This window comes from Moschus berezovskii, chromosome 8 (assembly GCF_049115385.1).
Source record: "Moschus berezovskii isolate FMDL1 chromosome 8, NW_MosBer_1.0, whole genome shotgun sequence".
Taxonomy (NCBI): domain Eukaryota; kingdom Metazoa; phylum Chordata; class Mammalia; order Artiodactyla; family Moschidae; genus Moschus; species Moschus berezovskii.
Window position 1 is genome coordinate 65987127 of NC_142467.1, and position 24437 is coordinate 66011563.

At 36.4% G+C, this 24437-nt stretch overlaps 1 protein-coding gene across 2 annotated transcripts in view; it reads right to left on the reverse strand.

The window, feature by feature from the left end:
- Positions 1–24437, reverse strand: part of SEC24A (SEC24 homolog A, COPII component) — a 70535-nt gene that overhangs the window by 10067 nt on the left and 36031 nt on the right. For both annotated transcript variants that reach the window (XM_055431308.2, XM_055431307.2), the window contains 8 exons: positions 20241–20353; positions 18753–18871; positions 14625–14680; positions 13324–13530; positions 11946–12066; positions 11481–11639; positions 8609–8782; positions 1442–1552 (listed from right to left, as the gene is read on the reverse strand). In XM_055431308.2, the coding sequence (XP_055287283.2) occupies positions 1442–1552; positions 8609–8782; positions 11481–11639; positions 11946–12066; positions 13324–13530; positions 14625–14680; positions 18753–18871; positions 20241–20353 (1060 nt within the window). The remainder of the gene's footprint in view (positions 1–1441; positions 1553–8608; positions 8783–11480; positions 11640–11945; positions 12067–13323; positions 13531–14624; positions 14681–18752; positions 18872–20240; positions 20354–24437) is intronic.

The window sequence follows — 24437 nt, forward strand, 5'->3', positions numbered from 1 at the left end:
TGAAGATGTTATTAATTGTAACCTATCATTTTATGTATCACTGAGAAAGAAAAAGACTGCAATTAAACACTGTGCTTTTTTTTTTGTAGCACATGCTTTCTTAATACAGATAATTTTTATATTTATTGAAAGAACAACTAGTTATTTAGATGATCTTCATCATCTGTTATGCCACTCTATTTTAAGCTTTTCTATATACCCCAAATTTTTTCCCAATACCAAAAACACTGTAGTTCCTTTGAAAACTTCTCAAACTATAACTAAACTCTATTCATGTGGTATCAAAAATACACTCAATGAAGTGATATTATTAACTGTTATAACCAAATTTATATATAAGCAAAAAAGAATGAAGACTACTATTACCTTCACTCAGGATTTTGACAAAATGTGAGGGGTACAAAGTACATATTGGGATCAACCAAATTTAGTAACAGAACTAATACTTGTTGTGAAGATTTTTGAAAATTCACAAATACTGCCTGACATACAGTAGCTGTTGTTAATAATAATAAAAAAGATATAATAATTACACTGTTACAAAAATGTACTAGTTCAACAAAATATAAAGGCAATGGACCCTCAAATTTCTTAGGTTATAATTTTTAACTTTTAACACGTGAGACTAAAGTGAAGTTAATTATTTACCATGTTACATTAAAGAACATTTTTTTCCCAATAGGAAATTCAAGAAAATAGGTAATTATTCCTATTATAGACATTTGAGTTTGAAGCAAATTGATGACTGAATTTGAAGCAAATGGACTCACTGGCAGTCATCCCTGAAGGAGAAAGGGAGCAAGATCCAAGATGACATTAAGCTCTATGGTTTTCAAAAAGGGACCCAAAAAGAAAACAAACAAAAAAATTCAAGAAGGCAACTCTTACATGGAAGACATTAAGTAAAACATGGTATTTAAGTCCATAGCAGGGAGATTGTGAGGCAGAATATAGTTTGCATGTATGTGTCTGTATGTGTGTGTGTGTGCTCAGTTGCTCACAAAATAGTTTTGTGGTAGCCTATGGCCAGTGAGGGAAGGAGAAGAGAGTAAGCAGTAACTGTTAATTAATGGGCATGAGGTTCATTCAGGGGTGTTGGAAATGTTTTAAAACTAAACTCAGGTGATGGCCATACAAATCTGTATACATACTCATGGATGTATATATGCAGTTATCGACTCAAATGGGTTAAGTGATAATTATATCACTTATATCTCAACAAACTGAAACTAATTTCAATGAAGCTGTAAAATTTTAAAAAGAAAAAAAAGATCAGGTTATCTGCAACAGACCCATTTATTCAAATAGTTACTTGGCAGGCATACACTGAAATAAAATACTGAAATTGTAAAGTTAATTATTTAAAGGAAAATAGAAGTAGAAAATAGATTTTTCAAATGCTAATACCTGTAATATGTTTACAATAGGTAATAATTCTTACCCATATTGGCCAATAACCCTGAAATTGCTTGAACATCAGCTCCAAGAAAGACTTCATTTAAAGTTGAAACTACCGGCAAACACAAAGTATGAACACGAATTCTTCTTTCGCCTTTGGAGAAAACATACAAATAATAGTGAGGGACAAAAATATTTTAAAAAAAGATTGCATTAAAGTTACTCAGAAAAATCACCTCAATTTGGAACCAAACAGGATTATGTGTAGTAAGTAAGAATAGTATCAAAACAAACTCTAAAGTGTTATTTTTTTTACTACAAAATTTTTTTCAAGGTACCACTGAAAAGACAATAGAGATCATACCCAAATGATGGTAACATGCTAGCTTCTTAAAGATTTCTTTTTTTTTTTTTTTTGGTGACTTTCTCAAAATTTATTTATTTATTTTTTTTTTATAATTTTTTTTTCTTTACAGTTAAAAGTATTTTTATTAAAAAAGCACAAATGCAAAGAAATGAACAGAGGAAAATTTATGCGTCGAACCTGGACTGGTCACTTATGATGATATACATGCTACAATTCCATTCTCCCCAATCATTCCACCCTCACCCTCTCCCACAGAGTCCCAAAGACTGTTCTAAATGCCTATGTCTCTTTTGCAGTCTCTTATACAGGGTTCAGGTTACCATTTTTCTAAATTCCATATATATGCGTTAATATACAGTATTGATGTTCTTCTTTCTGGCTTACTTCACTCTGTATAATTGGCTCCAATTTCATTCTGAATTTTTTTATTACTTTATCCTTTTTTGTAAAAGCGATTTTGGTAAAATATATATAGTGTAAGAAAACATTACTCCAGGGTATGTTCTACAGTCTGTTTTGATATTCAAACTCCAGAGAAATTTTATACTGTTCTTTTTAATCACAGGAAAAAAAAATTAAAAGAAATCCGCGAAAGATACTCAACTTGTCAAATTAAAGTGTTCATTAAAAAAAATCAAGTCACAATACTTCCTCTTTGCTAATTACCCACACAACAAAAATCAGTAAATACAAGAAACAAAAGTGAAAACCATCTGAGAACCACAGATGGTTCTTAATATCAAATATCAAGTCAATCTCTTAAAAATTTCTAACAAGCAAGACCTTGAACACCAAAGAAGAACAAGCAAAAAAACTGGAATGGATACCCACACTACAACCTGTAGGGACACATGAAGACCAACAAAACCTTATCGAGCAGGAGCTCATACAAATGACTTTTAAAGAGAAGTAATATCTATGTAAAAGGGTGACATTATTTACTGCTTCTATTCTAGATAAAAACATTGGTAACTAAAAGAAATAAGATACAATGTTTAGCCTATCATTGACAACAACTATTACATACTCAGATACAGATAAACTCACAAACTCAGAGGCTGATATTAAAAGGGCACTGAATGGGACTACAAATTAGTAAAATATTTCTGAAAAGAAAGATGGCAGTATCAAGATTTTTCTAAACATCTCTATATTTTTATTTCCAGTTCGAGAAATCTATCTTAGGGAACTTTTTAGATGACAAAGATTTGTGGACATGGATAGAAATTATAATCACATTTTATTTAGGTGTGGTGTTGGAGAAGACTCTTGAGAGTCCCTTATACTGCAAGGAGATCCAACCAGTCCATTCTAGAGGAGATCAATCCTGGATGTTCATTGGAGGGACTGATGCTAAAGCTGAAACTGCAATACTTTGGCCACCTCATGCGACGAGTTGACTCACTGGAAAAGACTCTGATGCTGGGAAAGGTTGGGGGCGGGAGGAGAAGGGGACAACAGAGAATGAGATGGCTGGATGGCATCACCGACTCTGTGGACATGAGTTTGAGTGTACTCCGGGAGTTGGTGATAGACAGGGAGGCCTGGCGTGCTGTGATTCATGGGGTCGCGGAGAGTAGGACACGACTGAGCGACTGAACTGAACTGAACTGAACTAGAAAACATTAGGAATAACCTAACCTAATAACTAATACAGTAAGTATATAAAAAGATATCCAACATTACTTATTATAAAAACACGAAATAAAACTAAAAGTGATACATTATACTTTATTAAAAGGGCATAACAAACAAAAAACCTCAAACCAAAAATAATAAGCAAAAACTAAACAGATAACAGTAAATGCTGGTGAGCATGCAGAGCAGCTGGAACTCTCATACACTGTGAGCACAAAATGGTACAGCTGCTTAGGAAACAGTTTGGCAAGTTCTTAAAAAGTTAGACATAAGCTCACCATACAACCCAGACACCCATAAAACACTAAAAAGTATTTACCCAAATGAAATTATAACTTATGCTCATACAAAAATCTGTATGCAAATGTTTATAAGGGCTATATTTGAAATTGCCCAAAACTGGAAACAACTCAAATGTACCTAAACTAGGAAATAAACAACCTGGGTACAATGGAATACTATTCAGGAATAAAAAGAAACAAACTATGGATGTAGATGAAACAACATGGATGAATTTCAAATCCACTGTGTTAATTCAAAGAGCCAGATATAAAAGGTTTACCTACTGTATGATTCTATTCATAAAACATTTTTGCAAAAGCAAAAGTATAGGGTCAGAAAACAGATCAATAGTTGTAGGATCTGGGGATGGGAGAGAGCTGACTATAAAAACATAAAGACATTTTGCGGGTAATGGAACAGATTGTGATACTTAAATTGTCAAAACTTGTGGAACTGTAACTTCCCTGGTGGCTCAGATGGTAAAGAATATGCCTGCAATGTAGGAAAAAGTGTAAAAGTTGCTCAGTCGTGTCCGAATCTTTGCAAACCCATGAACTGTAGCCCGCTAGGCTCCTCTGTCCATGGAATTCACCAGGCAAGAATACTGGACTGGGTTGCCATGCCGTCCTCCAGGGGATCCTCTGGACCCAAGGATAGAATACAGGTCTCCCGTGTTGCAGGCAGATTCTTTACCATTTGAACTACCCAATAAGCCGGGTTCAACCCCTGGGTGGGCAAGATTCCCTGGAGAAGGGAATGGTAACCCACTCCAGTATTCTTGCCTGGAGAATCCCATGGACAGAGGAGTCTGATAGGCTATAGTCTAATGGGTGACAAAGTGAGTATATCTGTTTCTATGCTTGTAATAGCTGTCATTGCCAATATGAAATGCTAAAACATCTTATCTGTTAATTATCAATGTTTTTACCTAGAATAGAAGCACTAAATAATGTTACTATTTTAGACAGGTATTCAGTTCAGTTCAGTTCAGTCGCTCAGTCATATCCAACTCCTTGCGACCCCATGAACCGCAGCACACCAGGCCTCCCTGTCCATCACCAACTCCTGGAGTTCACCCAAACTCATGTCCATTGAGCCGGTGATGCCATCCAACCATCTCATCCTCTGTTGTCCCCTTCTCCTCCTACCCTCAATCTTTCCCAGCATGAAGGTCTTTTCAAATGAGTCAGCTCTTCCCATTAGGTGGCCAAAGTATTGGAGTTTCAGCTTCACCATCAGTCCTTTCAATGAACACCCAGGACTGATCTCCTTTAGGATGGACAGGTTGGATCTCCTTGCAGTCCAAGGGCCTCCCAAGAGTCTTCTCCAACACCACAGTTCAAAAGCATCAATTCTTCAGTAATCAGCTTTCTTCACAGTCCAACTCTCACATCCATACATGACCACTGGAAAAACCATAGCCTTGACTAGACAGAACTTGGTTGGCAAAGTAATGTCTCTGCTTTTTAATATGCTGTCTAGGTTGGTCATAACTTTCCTTCCAAGGAGTAAGCGTCTTTTAATTTCATGGCTGCAATCACCATCTGCAGTGATTTTGGAGCCAGAAAAATAAAGTCAGCCACTGTTTCCCCATCTATTTCCCATAAAGTGATGGGACCAGATGTCATGATCTTAGTTTTCTGAATGTTGAGCTTTAAGCCAACTTTTTCCCTCTCCTCTTTCACTTTCATCAAGAGGCTCTTTAGTTCTTCACTTTCTGTCATAAGGGTGGTGTCATCTGCATATCTGAGGTTACTGATATTTCTCCCGGCAATCTTGATTCCAGCCTGTGCTTCTTCCAGCCCAGCGTTCCTCGTGATGTACTCTGCACAGAAGTTAAATAAGCAGGGTGACAATATACAGCCTGGATTTACTCCTTTTCCTATTTGGAACCAGTCTGTTGTTCCATGTCCAGTTCTAACTGTTGCTTCCTGACCTGCATACAGGTTTCTCAAGAGGCAGGTCAGGTGGTCTGGTATTCCCATCTCTTTCAGAATTTTCCACAGTTTATTGTGATCCACACAGTCAAAGGCTTTGGCATAGTCAATAAAGCAGAAATAGACGTTTTTTTTGGAACTCTCTTGCTTTATTGATGATCCAGCAGATGTTGGCAATTTGATCTCTGGTGCCTCTGCCTTTTCTAAAACGAGCTTGAACATCTGGAAGTTCACGGTTCACGTATTGCGGAAGCCTGGCTTGGAGAATTTTGAGCATGACTTTACTAGCGTGTGAGATGAGTGCAATTGTGCAGTAATTTGAGCATTCTTTAGCATTGCCTTTCTTTGGGATTGGAATGAAAACGGATCTTTTCAAGTCCTGGGGCCACTGCTGAGTTTTTAAAATTTGCTGACATATTGAGTGCAGCACTTTCACAGCATCATCTTTTAGGATTTGAAATAGCTCAACTAGAATTCCATCACCTCCACTAGCTTTGTTGGTAGTGATGCTTCCTAAGGCCCACTTGACTTCACATTCCAGGATGTCTGGCTCTAGGTGAGTGATCACACCATCATGGTTATCTGGGTCATGAAGATCTTTTTTGTACAGTTCTCCTATGTATTCTTGCCACCTCTTCTTAACATCTTCTGCTTCTGTTAGGTCCATACCATTTCTGGCCTTTATTGAGCCCATCTTTGCATGAAATGTTCCCTTGGTATCTCTAATTTTCTTGAAGAGATCTCTAGTCTTTCCCATTCTATTGTTTTCCTCTATTTCTTTGCATTGATCGCTGAGGAAGCTTTCTTATCTCTCCTTGCTATTCTTTGGAATTCTGCATTAAGATGGGCATACCTTTCCTTTCCTCTTTTGCTTTTCACTTCTCTTCTTTTCACATCTATTTCTAAGGCCTCCTCAGACAGCCATTTTACTTTTGTGCATTTCTTTTTCCTGGGGATGGTCTTGATCCCTGTCTCCTGTACAGTGTCGTGAACTTCTGTCGATAGTTCGTCAGGCACTCTATCAGATCTAGTCCCTGAAATCTATTTCTCACTTTCACTGTATAATCATAAGGGATTTGAATTAGGTTATACCTGAATTGTCTAGTGGTTATCCCCACTTTCTTCAATTTAAGTTTGAATTTGGCAATAAGGTGTTCATCATCTGAGCCACAGTCAGCTCTCGGTCATGTTTTTGCTGACTGTATATCAAAAAGATAGGACACTGAAAGATGAACTCCCCAGGTCGGCAGGTGCCCAATATGCTACTGGAGATCAGTGAAGAAATAACTCCAGAAAGAATGAAGGGATGGAGCCAAAGCAAAACACCACCTAGTTGTCAATGTGACTGGTGATAGAAGCAAGGTCCGATGCTGTAAACAGCAATATTGCATAGGAACCTGGAATGTTAGGTCCATGAATCAAGGCAAATTGGAAGTGCTCAAACAGGATATGGCCAAGAGTGAACGTCGATATTCTAGGAATCAGCGAACTAAAGTGGACTGGAATGGGTGAATTTAACTCGATGACCATTATATCTACTACATGGGCAGGAATCCCTTAGAAGAAATGGAGTAGCCATCATAGTCAACAAGAGAGTCCGAAATGCAGTACTTGGATGCAATCTCAAAAATAACAGAATGATCTCTATTCGTTTCCAAGGCAAACCATTCAATATCACGGTAATCCAAGTCTATGCCCCGACCAGTAACGCTGAAGAATGTGAAGCTGAATGGTTCCATGAAGACCTACAAGACCTTTTAGAACTAACACCCAAAATAGATAGGGGTGTTCATTATAGGGGACTGGAATGCAAAAGTAGGAAGTCAAGAAACACCTAGAGTAACAGGCAAATTTGGCCTTGGAGTACAGAATGAAGAAGGGCAAAGGTTAATAGAGTTTTGCCAAGAGAATGTACTGGTCATAGGCAGGTATTACTTCTCTTTAAAAGTAATTTGTGGAACTATACATTAAATGGTAGATTTTACCTAGTTCAATTATATATTAGGGGTTTTTTTATGTTAAGAAAAATCAATGAGAAAAAGGACTGGGAATTTTTTTGTCAAATAAAAAATAATATCTAGATTCAGAAATCTATCTTACTTTCATAGTATGTAATATTATTATAATCATAGCAGAAAAAGTGGACTTCTCTAACACTAACAGTTTTCATTAAAATATCTATTATATACTTTTTATAGATTTTGGCAGGGTTGTAAAAATCAGAAGACACAGCACAGTAACACTTTTCAAAACTTTTTTTAAGGAGACAAAACAGAATTAAGGTGAGAGTTGTGAATCTTTAAAATAATAAAAATAAATTTAACCAGCCTTCACATCATCTATTGGACAAAATACATTATAAATTAATTAGTATTAAACAAACTATACCCTTAAAAACTGTTTATCTTGCATTTGAACTCCTTCAAAATTTAACTCAAATGTCACCCTCTGTGAGACCTTTCCTGGAAACCCTATCTTAAAATACCATCGCCTCTCAATACCTTTTAAACCCTTTACCAGCTTTCTGTTTCTCATTAAATAATGTCACTGTATAACATATTATTATTTTACTGATGTATTCTTTCTATTGTTTGTCTTCCCTTCTAGAATAAGGAGTATGAGAAAAAGGGTTTTAATTCAGTTTGACTGTTGTGTTATCATATTTCAGACACTAAGTAGACTCTTAATAAATATCTGTTAAATACAATGCTTAAAAAAATAAACACCAAATATCTTAGCTTTATTAAGAATACAAAAAGCCTCTTAAGATTAAGAACACTTTTTTGGCTTAACAGAAATGGTAATTTCTTCCAAAGAAGACGGATTTTATCACAAGCCATAGACTACAGTGGCCAATTCAAAAATTTTACCTTTGCTTCATCACTGTGCTTATAGTTAACAATACTGTATTTTAGACATAATTTTTTAAGAGGATAGATCTCATGTTATGCGTTTTTGCCACAATAAAACAAACAGAAAAGCTTACCTTTGCTGGATGTATACAAGAGTGCTGACTGAAAGGAAACCAATTGAGTGTCAGTAAGACTTTCTTCCACTGACATTTGTACTGCATAGCCAGCATCTGGGTTTACATTGGGCAAAGACAGTAAGTCCGTTGACCGAACAAAGAAGTTCCCATGGAAAGTATGAATGGAAAGACCTAGAAAAGAAAAAGGTGTCAAAACGATTTACATACACCTACATATAAATAAAGTTTAGATGTGATATTGTGGTTTATAAAAAAATAAATACGTGTGGGTTTTCCCCATACTACCAGGGTATGTTTGGTAAACTAAGCACTGTAGAAAGAAGGCATAGGTTGGTTTGTGTGCCCAAGCTTTATATGCAAAGTTAGGTACACATACAACAGCTTCTGTCCTGCCAAGCAGAAAAAGTCATAAAAGCACTTCTGGGATGTACATTTCCCTTAATTTAGAGCCAGTATCTGCAGAAATAATCATGTCTGAGGTCCTTCAATCTTGGATAGGATATAAGTAGGCCCTTTAAAACATAAATGCTAAAAAACTGTTAGAATTAAGAAGCAAGTTCAACAAGGGTGCTAGCCATAAGATCAATATGCAAAGGATTAATTATCCTTACAGGAGAAAAAAAAACTTTAAATAATTCTATTTGAAATGTAACAGAAAAAATATTTAGGTATACATTTAACAAAAGAAACATAAAACCTACATTCTAAAAACTACAACATATTGTTGAAAAAATTAAAGAAGAGACATCTCATGTTTTTGGATGGAAAGACTTATTGTTAAAATGTCAATATTCCCTCCAATTTCAGTTCAGTTCAGTCGCTCAGTCGTGTCCAACTCCTTGCGACCCCATGAACTGCAGCATGCCAGGCCTCCCTGTCCATCACCAACTCCCGGAGTTCACCCAAACCCATGTCCACTGAGTCGGTGATGCCATCCAACCATCTCATCCTCTGTTGTTCCCTTCTCCTCCTACCCTCAATCTTTCCCAGCATCAGGGTCTTTTCAAATGAGTCAGCTCTTTGCATCAGGTGGCCAAAGTATTGGTTTCAGCTTCAACATCAGTCCTTCCAATGAACACCCAGGACAGATCTCCTTTAGAATGGACTCGTTGGATCTCCTTGCAGTCCAAGGGCCTCCCAAGAGTCTTCTCCAACACCACAGTTCAAAAGCATCAGTTCTTCGGTGCTCAGCTTTCTTTATAGTCCAACTCTCACATCCACACATGACCACTGGAAAAACCATAGCCTTGACCAGATGGACCTTTGTTGACAAAATAATGTCTCTGCTTTTTAATATGCTATCTAGGTTGGTCATAACTTTACTTCCAAGGAGTAAGCGTCTTTTAATTTCATGGCTGGAATCACCATCTGCAGTGATTTTGGAGCCCAAAAAAATAAAGGCAGCCACTGTTTCCCCATCTATTTGCCATGAAGTGATGGGACCGGATACCATGATCTTCGTTTTCTGAATGCTGAGCTTTAAGCTAACTTTTTCCCTTTCCTCTTTCACTTTCATCAAGAGGCTCTTTAATTCTTCTTCCCTCCAATTTATCTACCTATTAAATGAAAGCCCTATCAAATACCAGCTGGCTTCTTTGCAGAAACTGACAAGATGAAACTAAGAATCATATGAAAATGCAAGGAACCCAAAATATCACAGTAATTCTGATAAAGAAGAAAAATGTGAGAGGACTCATACTTTCTAATTTTAAACTTACTACAAAGTCACAATAGTCAAGAAAGTTTGGTACTGTCATAAGATAGACATATAGATTAAAAGAATAAAATTCAGAATCCAGAAATAAACCCTCACATTTATGATCAACTAATTTTCAGCAAAGGGACACAGATGACAAGACAATTCAATAGGGAGAGAACAGTATTTTTTAATAAGTGGTGCTGGGACAACTATATCCACATGAATAAGTATGAAGTCAAACACCTACCTCATCAAAAACAAAAATTAACTAAAAATAAATCAAGGACTTATATAAGAATTATAACTATAAAAATCTTAGAAGACAACATATGTATAAATGTTCATGACTTTGGATTAAGCAGTCAGTGGTTTACTGTTATGATGCGAAAGTGAAAGCCGCTCAGTTGTGACTGACTCTTTGTGACCCCATGGACTATATTGTCCATGGAATTCTCCAGGCCAGAATACTGGAGTGGGTAGCCATTCCCTTCTACAGGGGATCTTCCCAACCCAGGGATCGAACCCAATCTCCCGATTGCAGGCGGATTCTTTATCAGCTCAGCCACCAGGAGAGGCCAAGAATATTGGAGGAAGGGTAGCCTATCCCTTTTCCAGCAGATCTTCCCAGCCTAGGAATCGAACCAGGGTCACCTGCATGGCAGGTGGATTCTTTACCAACTGAGCTACCTATGATACCAAAAGTACAAAGGAAAAATGAAAAAACATGATAAATGGGACATCACCAAAATTAAAAATAATTATGCCTCCAAGGGTACCATTAAGAAAATGAAAAAGGATGGACTTCCCTGGTAGTCCCATGATTAAGAATCTGCTTGCAAATGCAGGGGCTGCTAGTTCAACTCCTGGGCTGGGAAGACCCTACATGCCATGGAGCAAATAAGCCCGTGAGCCACAACTACCGAGCCCACACTTAGAACCTGCAAGCTGCAACTTTTGAAGCCCTCGGGACCTATAGCCTGTGCTCTGCGACAAGAGAAGCCATCGCAATGAGAAGCCCGCACACTGCAACAAGGAGTAACCCCTGCTTGCCGCAGTCAAAGAAAGCCCAAGTGCAGCAATAAAGACCCAGAACAGCCAAAAATAAATAAAGGCAATTTAAAATAAAACCATTTATGCCTTCATAAATGTTAAAAAAAAAAGTGCCCCCACCTTTGGTACACCGAATCCTCATGACTGCCTCAAACCCAATCTTCCGAGTGAGGTATCTCTGTAGTTCCTTCTGCAATTTCTGTACTTGGACTGGGTTGTGTTGATGGTGGTAAGAGGGATAATAATAGACACTACCTGCTGAATACCGAGAAATACAACCTGAAAGAGAACACATAATCCTTTAAAATTCTACTATTACCTACTATTACTAACACAAAGTAACTACAAGCATTTGAATTGACCTTTCTTTACCTTCCAAGACATCGTCAAAAAAGAATTCATTCCTTTAAATAGTAATATAGACATTTCTCTATTATAAATGTTCAGAGAAAAAGACTATAAGGTTAATTATAAACTAAACTGACTTCCCAAGGGAATAAGAATTCCCTCACTTTGTCATCTATATCATCATAAAAATACCATTTTGACTTTCACCCGGAAAAATAATCACTAGGAAGAACTTACCCAAAGAAGCCAAATCAGAATACTGTCCACTGAGAAGGAATAAGTCAACAGCTACCTGCTGACCAGAACAGTCCAAGGCTAATTTCTTATAGAAGTCAGTTGATGGTGTCAAGTGAATTTCCTATTAATAATTACAAAGAGAAAAAAATTTAAATCATTAAATTGTCATAAAATTTATATATTGGTTCATACATACCACTGAGGTGACACCAGAGATGGAGGTTCGACCCCTGCATCAGGAAAAGCCCCTGGAGGAGGAAATGGCAACCCACTCCAGTACTCTTGCTGGGAAAATCCCATGGACAAAAGAGCCTGGCGGGCTACTGTCCATGGAGTTGCAAAGAGTCGGACACGATTGAGTGACTGAGCGTGCACACACACACCATATACACTGAGGGTTAACAATTATCTTTGAACATTCTATAAAATCCTTTATGTTTTGTAATATTTTCTCTTTTTTTCAGTAAGAAACATGTCCTGCTTAAGAATTTTCTATTTTGCTTTACTTTTAAAAAAGAATATACCTATTATACTTATTTTGATATTCTTGTAAATGCTTAATGCTGGAACTTCTAAACAATTCATATGTAATACTTTTCATCTATCATAACAGATAAGTATGACTGATACTCTCACTTTATAAATATAAGGAAACAGAGGGGCAAAGTAATTAAGTAACTATTCAAGCTCACACATTTAAAAAGCAATGAAACTTAGGCAGACTTATTCCAAAGCTGACACTTTTAATCATTATAGTATACGGCCACACTCTCATCTTTTGAGAAATATGTATCTTAATAAGTTTATACACACAAGGTGCTCAAAAACAATTCAGGACAGTCAATATAACAAACCATGACTAATTTTACTCATCATACAGGTTCTATCTTGTTCCTAGCAAGCATATTCTCTTAGTTTCCCTGACTTTCTCATCAAAGGCAGGTGGCATTGCTGCTGCTATTTAGTTGCTAAATCGTGTCCAACTCTTTGTGACCCCATGGACCGTAGCCCACCAGGCTCCTCTATCCATAGGATTTCCCAACAAGAATACTGGAGTGGGCTGCCATTCCTTCTCTAGGGGATCTCCCTGACCCACAGTGAATTCACATCTCCTGCACTGGCAAGTGGATTCTTTTATCGCTGAGCCACCTGGGAAGCTACACGCAAATCTGCTAGTGGTCTGCTAAAGATCTAACATAAGTTAAGAGTGAATCAGATAAAAAATAATGAAAAAGAAATGACTACATAAAAGAAAAATGATTATTCATTTCCTTATATTCCGTTTTTCATAAGTGAAAAATAAATTTAAAACAGTCTCTATAGTCAAAGGGACAAAACACCAGCATAAATCTTATCATACACTTGATGACTTTCTAACCTTAGCAGATGACCTTTGGTTGGGTTCCTCTCGAGGTTTCAAGGCTCCCACTCCAAGAGTTGGGAGTTGTGTTTGAAAAACAGACATTCGACCACCAGTTGGGGACATCAACTTAAAGGCAGCCTGAAGAGCTGGACCCAAGGCACTCTGAGTCTCCAAGGTCTTGGTGAACATTTGTGGCAACGTTTTCAGTAAATCTTGGACGAGCTTGTGAAATAAAGCAAGAAAACTCAAGAGTGTTACAATAAAAAAAATTTTTTTTCACAGTAAGTCAGTAAGTAATACAACAGACAGGACACTGAGTCATGATGATGGTCAGAGAATCTACAGACAGTACAGTAAACAATGAAGTTGGTCAAATGACAAGAAAGCCATTTTAAGTCAACATTATAAATTGGCAAGCAAGACAAATCAAAATTGGGGCCTTACAGTTCTTGCACATGCAGTAGTCCAGCAAGACTATAAGTCCAAAATATATCCAAAAGAACCATCACAGTTTAGAGATTTGACATATTTAAATGCCATGAAATATGGCCTTCTCAATCACCTCTATACACTTTATTCTTTTCAGTTCCAAAGTGTATTTAACTCTTCCCTATTGCAAAATCTAAGATAGCCAGTAAATTTGCCAACTAGTGATATTACTACAAAAGAAAAACAAAACAAAAAACAACTACCTCTTCAGGTTAGGTTGTATAAATAAAGAGAGTTAATGGGAAAAAATACTTTGCACTATGGCAAAGTCACCATTGCCAACAGCTGAGACCATAGACTTGCTAGTTAAAATGTTACCCCTATGGCATATATGCATGTACAGGGTAGACAACATCCCCCCTTCAGACACATTCTGTTCACCTCTCACTGTATTATGTCATGGCAATTTCCAGGCAGGTAATAAGAGTTTCTTCTGAACTGACCTCAATGACACTCTGTGAATCAAAAAAGCAAAGGGAACTGAAAGCAGCCTAAAGTGCTTCTACGTAGTGACCAGAAGCTTATCTCAGCAACCCTCCCAATTTCCCAAATGGCTGGCAAGGCAGGTTTCCTGCATCTTATCCTCCTTTATGGAACAGACTTATCTTCTACCCTATCACAAACTGACACAATAAACTTAAAAGCAATCAGTTTAAGGGCAAACTCAAAAACTGTTCATCTGATGAATTTTAACTAATCGCAAATATAAAATGCTACACATCCTAGAAATGTCACAGAAAGAAGCAAAACTCTACATAAAGTTCATTTTAAAAATACATTCCTTCAACATTTCAATTAAACATGTCAGATAGGAAAGTGTCCCTTACCTCTTTACTTTCATTTAAATTTACTAATAAGTTCTCCGGCATAGGTATAAAAACATCTGAAAAAATAAATAAATATTTCTTTTAAACAAAACAACTGTCACAGATGTTCTAAATACATAACACTGATATAATTAACCACCCCCACACTTAGAGAAAAGCCATATTCTCTACTTTCACAGCAATGTCTACCTATGTTCAGAGTTACCAAAAGAGCACTGATTTAGGTTTTTATTGGAACTTATCTGTTATGTAAAAGGTAAACAGTCTTTCAAAAAATAGAGATCCACAAGCACTCTGTAAGGTTTGTACAAGTACTGTGCTTCTTAAAGACAATTTAGAATCCTGCCTAGCCCCAAAAGCAGTCAAAGAAACACTCTTGGCAAAAAAAAAAAAAAAAAATCTTGACTAAGAAGACACACAAAAATTTTGTCTTGAAATAGAAGTAATACAGCCCACTAACAACTCTGTCATTCATAAAGTGGATACTTTCTCACAAAGAAGGCTACTAGCCTACTCAGGGCTATAAAATCAAGTAAATAGCAAGGTATGCTAAATGGCCAAATGTGGGTGGTGATGGAGTATTTTGAGGGGGGTCTCACTTTTTACATTTTTCATTACAAAATTACAAAAGTAAGGCTCACCATAATTTTTATAAAAATAATACCAACAGATAATTTGAAATAATTAAATATTTAACTGTTATATCCTTTTTTCTTTAAAATTAAGATTTTAATAAAAGGTTTGAAGTATAATTCACACACCATGAAATTTACTCGTGCAGAAGATACACTTCAGTGTTCTTTTCACTATATGCACAGAGTTGTATAACTGTCAAGACTACCTAATTCTAGATCATTTTCATCATTGCAAAAGGGAACCCCACACTGATTAGCAGTCACTCCTCACTTCTCTGCCAACTCCCACAGCTCTAGGCAGCCTGTGGTCTTCTGGTCTCTGAACTGGCCTATTCTGGACATTTTATAAAAATGGAGTCACACCATGAGGTCCTTTGTGACTGGCTTCTTCCTCTTAGCCTAACATTTTCAAGGTTCATCCATGTTGTTTTTTTACTGCTGAGTAACATTTCATTTTATGGATATCCTACATTTTGTTTATGTTGGGTTGTTTCCACTTCTTGGCTGAGTTGTTAAAAAACATTCATGTACACATTTTTGGGTAGACATGTTCTGTACTGTTTTATTTTTAATAATTCATATTAACAATTTTTAAAAATTATAGTTGCTTTCCTATTAAGTATAATTGCTGGGTTATATGGTTAACTCTATGTTTAACTTCTAGAGGAACTGACAAAATGTTTTCCCTAATGGCGGCACCATCTTCCACTCCTACTACTAGTAAATGAGGGCTCCAATTTCTCCACATCCTTGCAAAAACTTGCTACTGTCCTTTAAAAAAATTTTTTCTATGTGACACCCAGCAAGGGATATTCATCAGCTCTTATATAAAATTGAGAGGCTGAACCATATCAGTAAATTCACAACTTGGCCCATTACCAGAATCACCTGTTATGTGATTTTATTTTATGCCAAGTAAGTATTTGGAGAAATATGAACAGATAAGGGAAAGGGGAAAGACTGACTTGGCTGCTCTGTTGTGAGATCTGGAAAACCAGGACAGAAGAGGGGGCTCTATTCATTTACTGCATTTTAAAGATGTACAGCCAATTCTCATAATTCGTAAATTTTATAGTTGTGAAATTACCTATTTATTAATATTTATTTGTAATGCCCAAACCAATACTCATGGAACTTAACCAGTTATTCAGACATGTTCAGAGCAGCAGAAAATTTTGGTTTTGAGATTTCTTTTTAACTGCTGTGATATGGCACTTCTTTGTGGTTTTCATTTGCATTTCCCTGGTAACTCATGATATGAGCATCTTTTCAAGGGCTAATCAGTCAACTGCATTGACAAAATGTTGAATATGGTGTACCACAGAGACATGGCTATTCAAATCCTTTGCCCACTTTTTAATTAGGTTGTCTTTTTTATTAAGTTGTAGAAGTTCCCTGCATGATCTAGATATATATTTTGATCAGATATATGACTTGTAAATATTTTTTCTCATTCTGTGGGTGTCTTCACTTTCATGATGGTATCCTTTTGAAACACAAAAAGCTTTAGTTTTTAAAAACATTTTCACTTTTTTATTTCATTGAAGTATAGTTGATTTACAATGTGCTAATTTCTGCTGTACAGCAAAGTGATTCAGTTAATGCAAATATACATTCTTTTCTCTTATGGTTTATCATAGAATATTAAATACAGTGTCTTGTACTACACAGTAGGACCTTGTTGTTTACCCAAGGTTTTAATTTTTAAGAAGCTCAACTGACCTACTTTCTCTTTTGTCATTTGTGCTTTTGATGTTATATCTAAGAAATCACTGCCTAATTCAAGGTCACATAAACACTTCTATGTTTTTTTCTAACAGTTTTATAGTTTCAGTCTCATATTCAGGTTTATGATCCATTTGGAGTTAATTTTTTAAACTGTGATAAATACATACAATATGCAAAATTTATCACCATAACCATATAAAATTTTTGTCATTCTTTTTTAAATTTTCATTTATCTATTTAACTTTATTTTTGGCTGCACAGGTTTTCTCTGGTTGCCATGAGTCAGGGTTACTCTCCAGTTGTGCTCAGGAAGCCTGTGCAGTGCTTCTCATTTCAGAGGCTTTTCCTGTTGTAGAGCACAAGCTCTAGGTTACTCGAACTTCAGTAACAATGGCTCGTGGGCTCAGTAGTTGTGGCTCATGGGTTTAGCTGCCCCACGGCAAGTGTTAACTTCCTGGACCAGTGTCCCCTACATTAGCAGATGGATTCTTAACAACCAGACAACCAGGAAAACCCTCACCTTAACCATTTTTGAGTGTACAAATAGTTTTCCATAGCACTGAACCATTTTACATTCCCACCAGAATATACAACAGTTTCAAAGTTTCCACATCCTTACCAGCCCTTGTTATTTTCCATTTTTAAAATAATAACCATTCCAATGGATGTTAAGTGGTATCTCATTGTGATTTTGATTTGCATTTCTCTAACGACTAATGATGTTGAGCATTTTTTCGTATGTTTATTGACCATTTGTACATCTTCTTTGGAGAACTTTCTATTCAAGTTCTTTGTCCATTTTTGAGTTGTGGTTTATTTATTACTGAGTTGTATGTATGTTTGTTAGTCACTCAGTCATGTTCAACTCTTTGTGACCCCATGGATTGTAGTCCACCAGGCTCCTCTGTCCATGGAATTCTCCAGGCAACAACACTGGAGTGGGCTGTCATTCCCTTCTCTGGGGATCTTTCCAACCAAAGGACTGAACCCGGGTCTCCTGCACTGCAGGAGGATTCTTTACCACCTGAGCCATTAGCAGCTCTTTTATTAATCCTTCATCTTATGTATAATTTGCATATACATGTGTTTTCTCCATACTTCTGTACTTCTTTTTACTGTGTTGACAGTTTTCTTTCACGTACAAAAGTTTTTAACAGTGATCAAGTCCAATTTATTTATTTTTCTCTTTTGTTGCTTCTGCTTTTAGTGTTATATCCAGGAAATCATTGCCAAACCTAATGTCATGAAGATTTTCCACTGTTTTCTTATAGCTTCAGTTCTTAAGTTTAGGTCTTTGATCCAATGAGTTAATTTTTTTTTTAATTGGTTGAAGATAAGGGTCTAACTTCATTCTTTTGCATGCTCAGTTTTCTCTGAACCATTTGTTAAAAAGACTGTCTTTTCCCCACTGAATGGTCTTGGTATCCCTATCAAAAATAAAGTTACCAAATATATGAAGGATTATCTCTGGGCTTCTATTCTGTTCCATTGGCCTATGTCTATCCTCAAATACTTCCTGAATGAGATTTAACATTGTTTTTGTTGCCTTCTTCAGAATTCACTTTACCTCCATAATTCTGTTTCCTCTTCTATAAAATAAGAACTTTGAAGAACTCTCACAAGTCCAAAAATCTTGTCACTATATACTCAAAGTTTTCCTCAATATAGTAGAATCATACCAAGTATCTGAATTGGCTGAACAATCATGAAATAGTTCTAAAACTAAAATTTCCTCAGTTTATTAATTTAAGTATATAATATATACCTTCAATATCTGAAACTATTAGCATCTGAGGTTGAGAGAGACCTTCTTGAAGACTGTAGAAGTGGATTGTACTATCAAATGTTATGAAGCCAATTTTTGTCCTGGTGTTGCCAGGAAGCCTAAAAACAAATTCAGAAGAATATTTTATAAAGTTTTACATTATACCTAAAATACCTGCAAAGAGTTATATACAAACATTTGCTTCTGTCCTGTGGAAAATGTCCCAACAAAAATGTTTTTAATCTGTGCAGTGTTTAATCACCGTGGAAACATATACTACTCAAAAGAAAACACTACACATAACCCAAATAATCAACAAAACCAAGCAATGAAACAGCAATCCAAAACTCATTATACCTATATAAAGCTATATTAATCACTTAGGAAATGACATATAAAAAACAACTGGAAGTATATACAAAATTCTGTAGATGATTTTAACTTATAAAAAAGACTTCAAAAAATTACCATATACCAACTCTAAAATGTAATTTACATAATGCATAAATCTACATACTGCTTTACATACTGTATCTTTTTTAAAAAACTGCTTACATTTATTTTTATTTGCTTACTTCATTCATTTAAGAAGATCAGCAAAAAGACGTTTTAAAGAACTTAAATATGTACACCTTAGGTTTACAAGAGGCAAAACAAACTAGTTTTCATTCTTGGGTAAGTTAGTGAACCCTCTCATTAACAAACAATTCTTATACACAACCTACAACATTAAAAACACAAATGCCGACAAGAACAAAAATGCCTGTAACCAAGCTGAGGGAGTTAGTCCATTTCTGGTGAGATTTGCTCCTGAACATTCTTCCTTACCATACAAGAGCACAAGAGTATTTCATTATACTGAAAGGTCATGCTAGCTTTCATGGGTTATACAAAGCATGTAAGAACCATTTAAAGTACAGTTGTTTTAAGAGGCTTAAGAGATATGACCAGCAAATGCTATGTGTAGACACTGTTTAGATTCTTTTTCCAACAAACCCACAATAAAAAAACATTCTTGAGACAACCAGAAACAAAAATTGAACTGGATATTATATCATATTATGGAATTACTGCTAATTTTGTTTGATGTGATTCTCATATTTTAGTTAGGTTTAAAAATAATTCCACATATTTTTAGGTAAAATGATATACTGACTGAGATTTGCATTAAAATACTTCTAGGGGAAAAAGCAGGGGCAGGGATAGATGAAGCAAGAACAGCTGAACACTAAAAAATACTGAACCTGAAGCTAAGTACCTGGAACTTCACTATATTCTTTCTATTTACCACATCCTTGAAATTTTTCCATAATAAAAAGTTAAAAATAAACAAGTATTTCTCAGAGAAAGGGAGACCTAAAGTTAACTATGGATTTAAGTGGACACTGAGAACATAATTACATAGCTTTTTAAACATATTTTGGAACTACTTATTCATTTTATTAATACAAACACTGTTTCTAAATTAACCTGAGTTAAGATACTTACAAATCCAGATTGTCTAACAAACTCTGGCAAACTGAATTCAAGTATCCAGTTTCAACTGCATTGTGAGACACATCAAAAACAAAGAGGTACACTGGAGGTTGAGGTGGTCGTAACTGAAGGAGAAAAAGGTTCTCATTAAATACAATTAATAGGATTTAATTTAAACTTACCATTTGTCATATCTACATAGAGCAAAACAATAAAATAAACATTATTTACAGAACAAGTGGAGACTATAATAATAATAGATGAAGAAAATAATATAGAAAGAAGTTTTTTTCATATGCATACTTAGAAAAAGGAAAATGAGAATATGATTGTCATCTGTCAGAAAAGTGTTTTTTCTAAGACGGGAAGGGGAATACATATAATCAGAAAGCTTTTAGGGGACCTCCATGGTGGTCCAGTGGCTATGACTCTGTGCTCTCAATGCAGGGGTCCAGGATTCAGTTTCCAGTCAGGGAACTAGATCCCACAAGCCTGAACTAAAAGAGCCTGCATGATGCAACTAAGAGCTGGTGTAGCCAGATATTAGGTTCGTGCAAAAGTAATTACAGTTTTGCATTGTTGAACTTTGCCATTTGATATTGGAAAAATTTTTAAGTAAATGCAGTTTTGTTACACATTATTTTAATGTGCATTTCTTGCTTTATATTTTTTGCTAATGAATTATTACTTGTTAATTTTGTATGTATTTTAGACTATGGAAATTGTTACTAGACAAAAAGTGAATTCATGCTTTTCTTATTGGAGTTCAAAATGGGTCATAAAGCAGCAGAGACAACTCACAACATCAACAATGCCTTTGGCCAAGGAACTGCTAATGAATGAACAATGCAGTAGTGGTTCAAGAACTTTTGCAAAAGAGATGAGAGCCTTGAAGATCAGGAGCACAGTGACCAGCCACTGCAAGTTGACCACAACCAACTGAGAGCAATCATCAAAGCTGATCCTCTTACAGCTGCACGAGAAGTTGCCCAAGAGCTCACACAATCAAAATCTCAAAAGTTGAACAAATCGGGCCAAAAAAATGAGTTTTTGCCTCATCTGTCATATTCACCTGACCTCTCTCCAACCACCATTCCACTCCTTCAAGCATCTTGACAACTTTTTGCAGGAAAACGCTTCCACAACCAGCAGGATGCAGAAAATGCTTTCCAAGAGTTCGCTGAATCCTGAAGCATGGATTTTTATGCTACAGGAATAAACAAACTTATTTCTTGTTGGCAACAATGTGTTGTAGCGGTTCCTATTTTTATTAATAAAGAGCTGGCTGAAACTAGTTAAAATGATTTCAAATTCAGGGTCCGGAACCATAACTACTTTCACACCAACCTAATTAATAAATAAAATTTTTTAAAAAAGAAAACCTTTTGAGAGTATTGGCAATGTTCAATTTCTTGACCTGGGTGGTAAAACAGTGATATTATGATTACTTGGTAACCTATATTCATGTTTCATAGGCTTTCATCATATTTCACAATTTAGAGAAATTACAGTTCTGAAAATGACAAATCAAGTCAACTTGAGCTGGTTATTTAACCAACACATTTCAACCAGTTGCAGAAAAACGTACAAGTATATTTTAAACTTGCAGAAAAATGTACAAGTATATTTTGTATATACTTGCAGAAAATGTACAAGTATATTTTAAAAATTGCAGAAAAATGTACAAGTATATTTTAAACTTCCAAGCTCAAATATTTGTCTTCAATTCAATAAAAAGCATCAAATAATCACACTCAGAACTTGATGTCTAGTATATATTTTTATATTTTTTTTGCACATATCACTTGCCAAATTCATAGAATCTGCTGTCCAAGAAGTAAGTCTGGAAGAAGCAACATCTCTTGCAGACCTAGGCAAGTTTCCAAATTTAAAGGAAGCCATTTTTACAAAAGCTAGAAGAGATCTCTTCAAGAATATCAGAGATTCCAAGGGAACATTTCATGCAAGGATGGGCTCGATAAAGGAAAGAAATGGTATGGACCTAACAGAAGCAGAAGACATTAAGAAGAGGTGGCAAGAATACACAGAAGAACTGTACAAAAAAGATCTTCATGACCAAGATAATCGCGATAACGTGATCACTGACCTAGAGCCAGACATCTTGGAATGTGAAGTCAAGTGGGCCTTAGAAAGCATCACTACGAACAAAGCTAGTGGAGGTGATGGAATTCCAGTTGAGCTATTTCAAATCCTGAAAGATGATGCTGTGAAAGTGCTGCACTCACTACGCCAGCAAATTTGGAAAACTCAGCAGTGGCCACAGGACTGGAAAAGGTCAGTCTTCATTCCAATCCCAAAGAAAGGCAATGCCAAAGAATGCTCAAACTACCGCACAATTGCACTCATCTCTCACGCTAGTAAAATCATGCTCAAAATTCTCCAAGCCAGGCTTCAGCAATATGTGAACCGTGAACTCCCAGATGTTCAAGCAGGTTTTAGAAAAGGCAGAGGAACCAAAGATCAAATTGCTAACATCCGCTGGATCATGGAGAAAGCAAGAGAGTTCCAGAAAAACATCTATTTCTGTTTCATTGACTATGCCAAAGCCTTTGACTGTGTGGATCACAATAAACTGTGGAAAATTCTGAAAGAGATGGGAATCCCAAACCACCTGACCTGCCTCTTGAGAAACCCGTATGCAGGTCAGGAAGCAACAGTCAGAATTGTACATGGAACAACAGACTGGTTCCAAATAGGAAAAGGAGTACGTCAAGGTTGTATATTGTCACCCTGCTTATTTAACTTATATGCAGAGTATAACATGAGGAACGCTGGGCTGGAAGAAGCACAAGCTGGAATCAAGACTGCTGGGAGAAATATCAATAACCTCAGATATGCAGATGACACCATCCTTATGGCAGAAAGTGAAGAGGAACTCAAAAGCCTCTTGAGGAAAGTGAGAGAGGAGAGTGAAAAGGTTGGCTTGAAGCTCAACATTCAGAAAACAAAGATCATGGCATCTGGTCCCATCACTTCATGGGAAATAGATGGGGAAACAGTGGAAACAGTGTCAGACTTTATCTTTTTGGGCTCCAAAATCACTGCAGATGCTGAATGCAGCCATGAAATTAAAAGACGCTTACTCCTTGGAAGGAAAGCTATGACCAACCTAGATAGTATATTAAAAAGCAGAAACATTACTTTGCCAACCAAGGTCCGTCTAGTCAAGGCTATGGTTTTTCCAGTGGTCATGTATGAATGTGAGAGTTGGACTGTGAAGAAAGCTGATCGCCGAAGAATTGATGCTTTTGAACTGTGGTGCTGGAGGAGACTCTTGTGAGTCCCTTGGACTGCAAGGAGATCCAACCAGTCCATTCTAAAGGAGATCAATCCTGGGTGTTCATTGGAAGGACTGATGCTAAAGCTGAAACTCCAATACTTTGGCCACCTCATGCGACGAGTTGACTCACTGGAAAAGATTCTGATGCTGGGAAGGATTGGGGGTGGGAGGAGAATGGGACGACAGAGAATGAGATGGCTGGATGGCATCACCGACTCGATGGACATGAGTTTGAGTGAACTCCGGGAGTTGGTGATGGACAGGGAGGCCTGGCGTGCTGTGATTCATGGGGTCTCAAAGAGTCAGACACAACTGAGCGACTGAACTTAACTGAACTGAACTGAAGAGGTAAAGAAACGAAGGAAAGCCAATTCAAAAAAATAAATGCTTCTGATATAGGATGCTCGGGGTTGGTGCACTAGGATGACCCAGAGGGATGATATGGGGAGGGAGGTGAGAGGGGGGTTCAGGATGGGGAACACGTGTACACCCATGGTGGATTCATGTTGATGTATGGCAAAACCAATACAATATTGCAAAGTAAAAAATAAAAATAAAAAAAAGAGTAAAAATCAGAAATAATCCAAAAAAACAAAATAAAACATAAATAAATAAACACTTCTGATTTTTTGGCTTTAATTCAACAAAGGCACAGCTACATAAAGAAAGCTATTAACAGCCATTTAAGTGCCACAAAAACGTTTTCTATACTGAATTTCCATGTGGTGAAAACAGACTGAGTCCTCATAATTTCTATACTAAAATGGCCCCAATTGACCAGATAGAGACTATCCCATAAAAGTACACTAAAATAAAATATTAAAAGTTGGTATTAAGTCTTATCTTCATATTCCCTTTTCTCAGAGGCAATTATTGCATAGAGAAAGAGAAACCAAAAGTTCTGGATT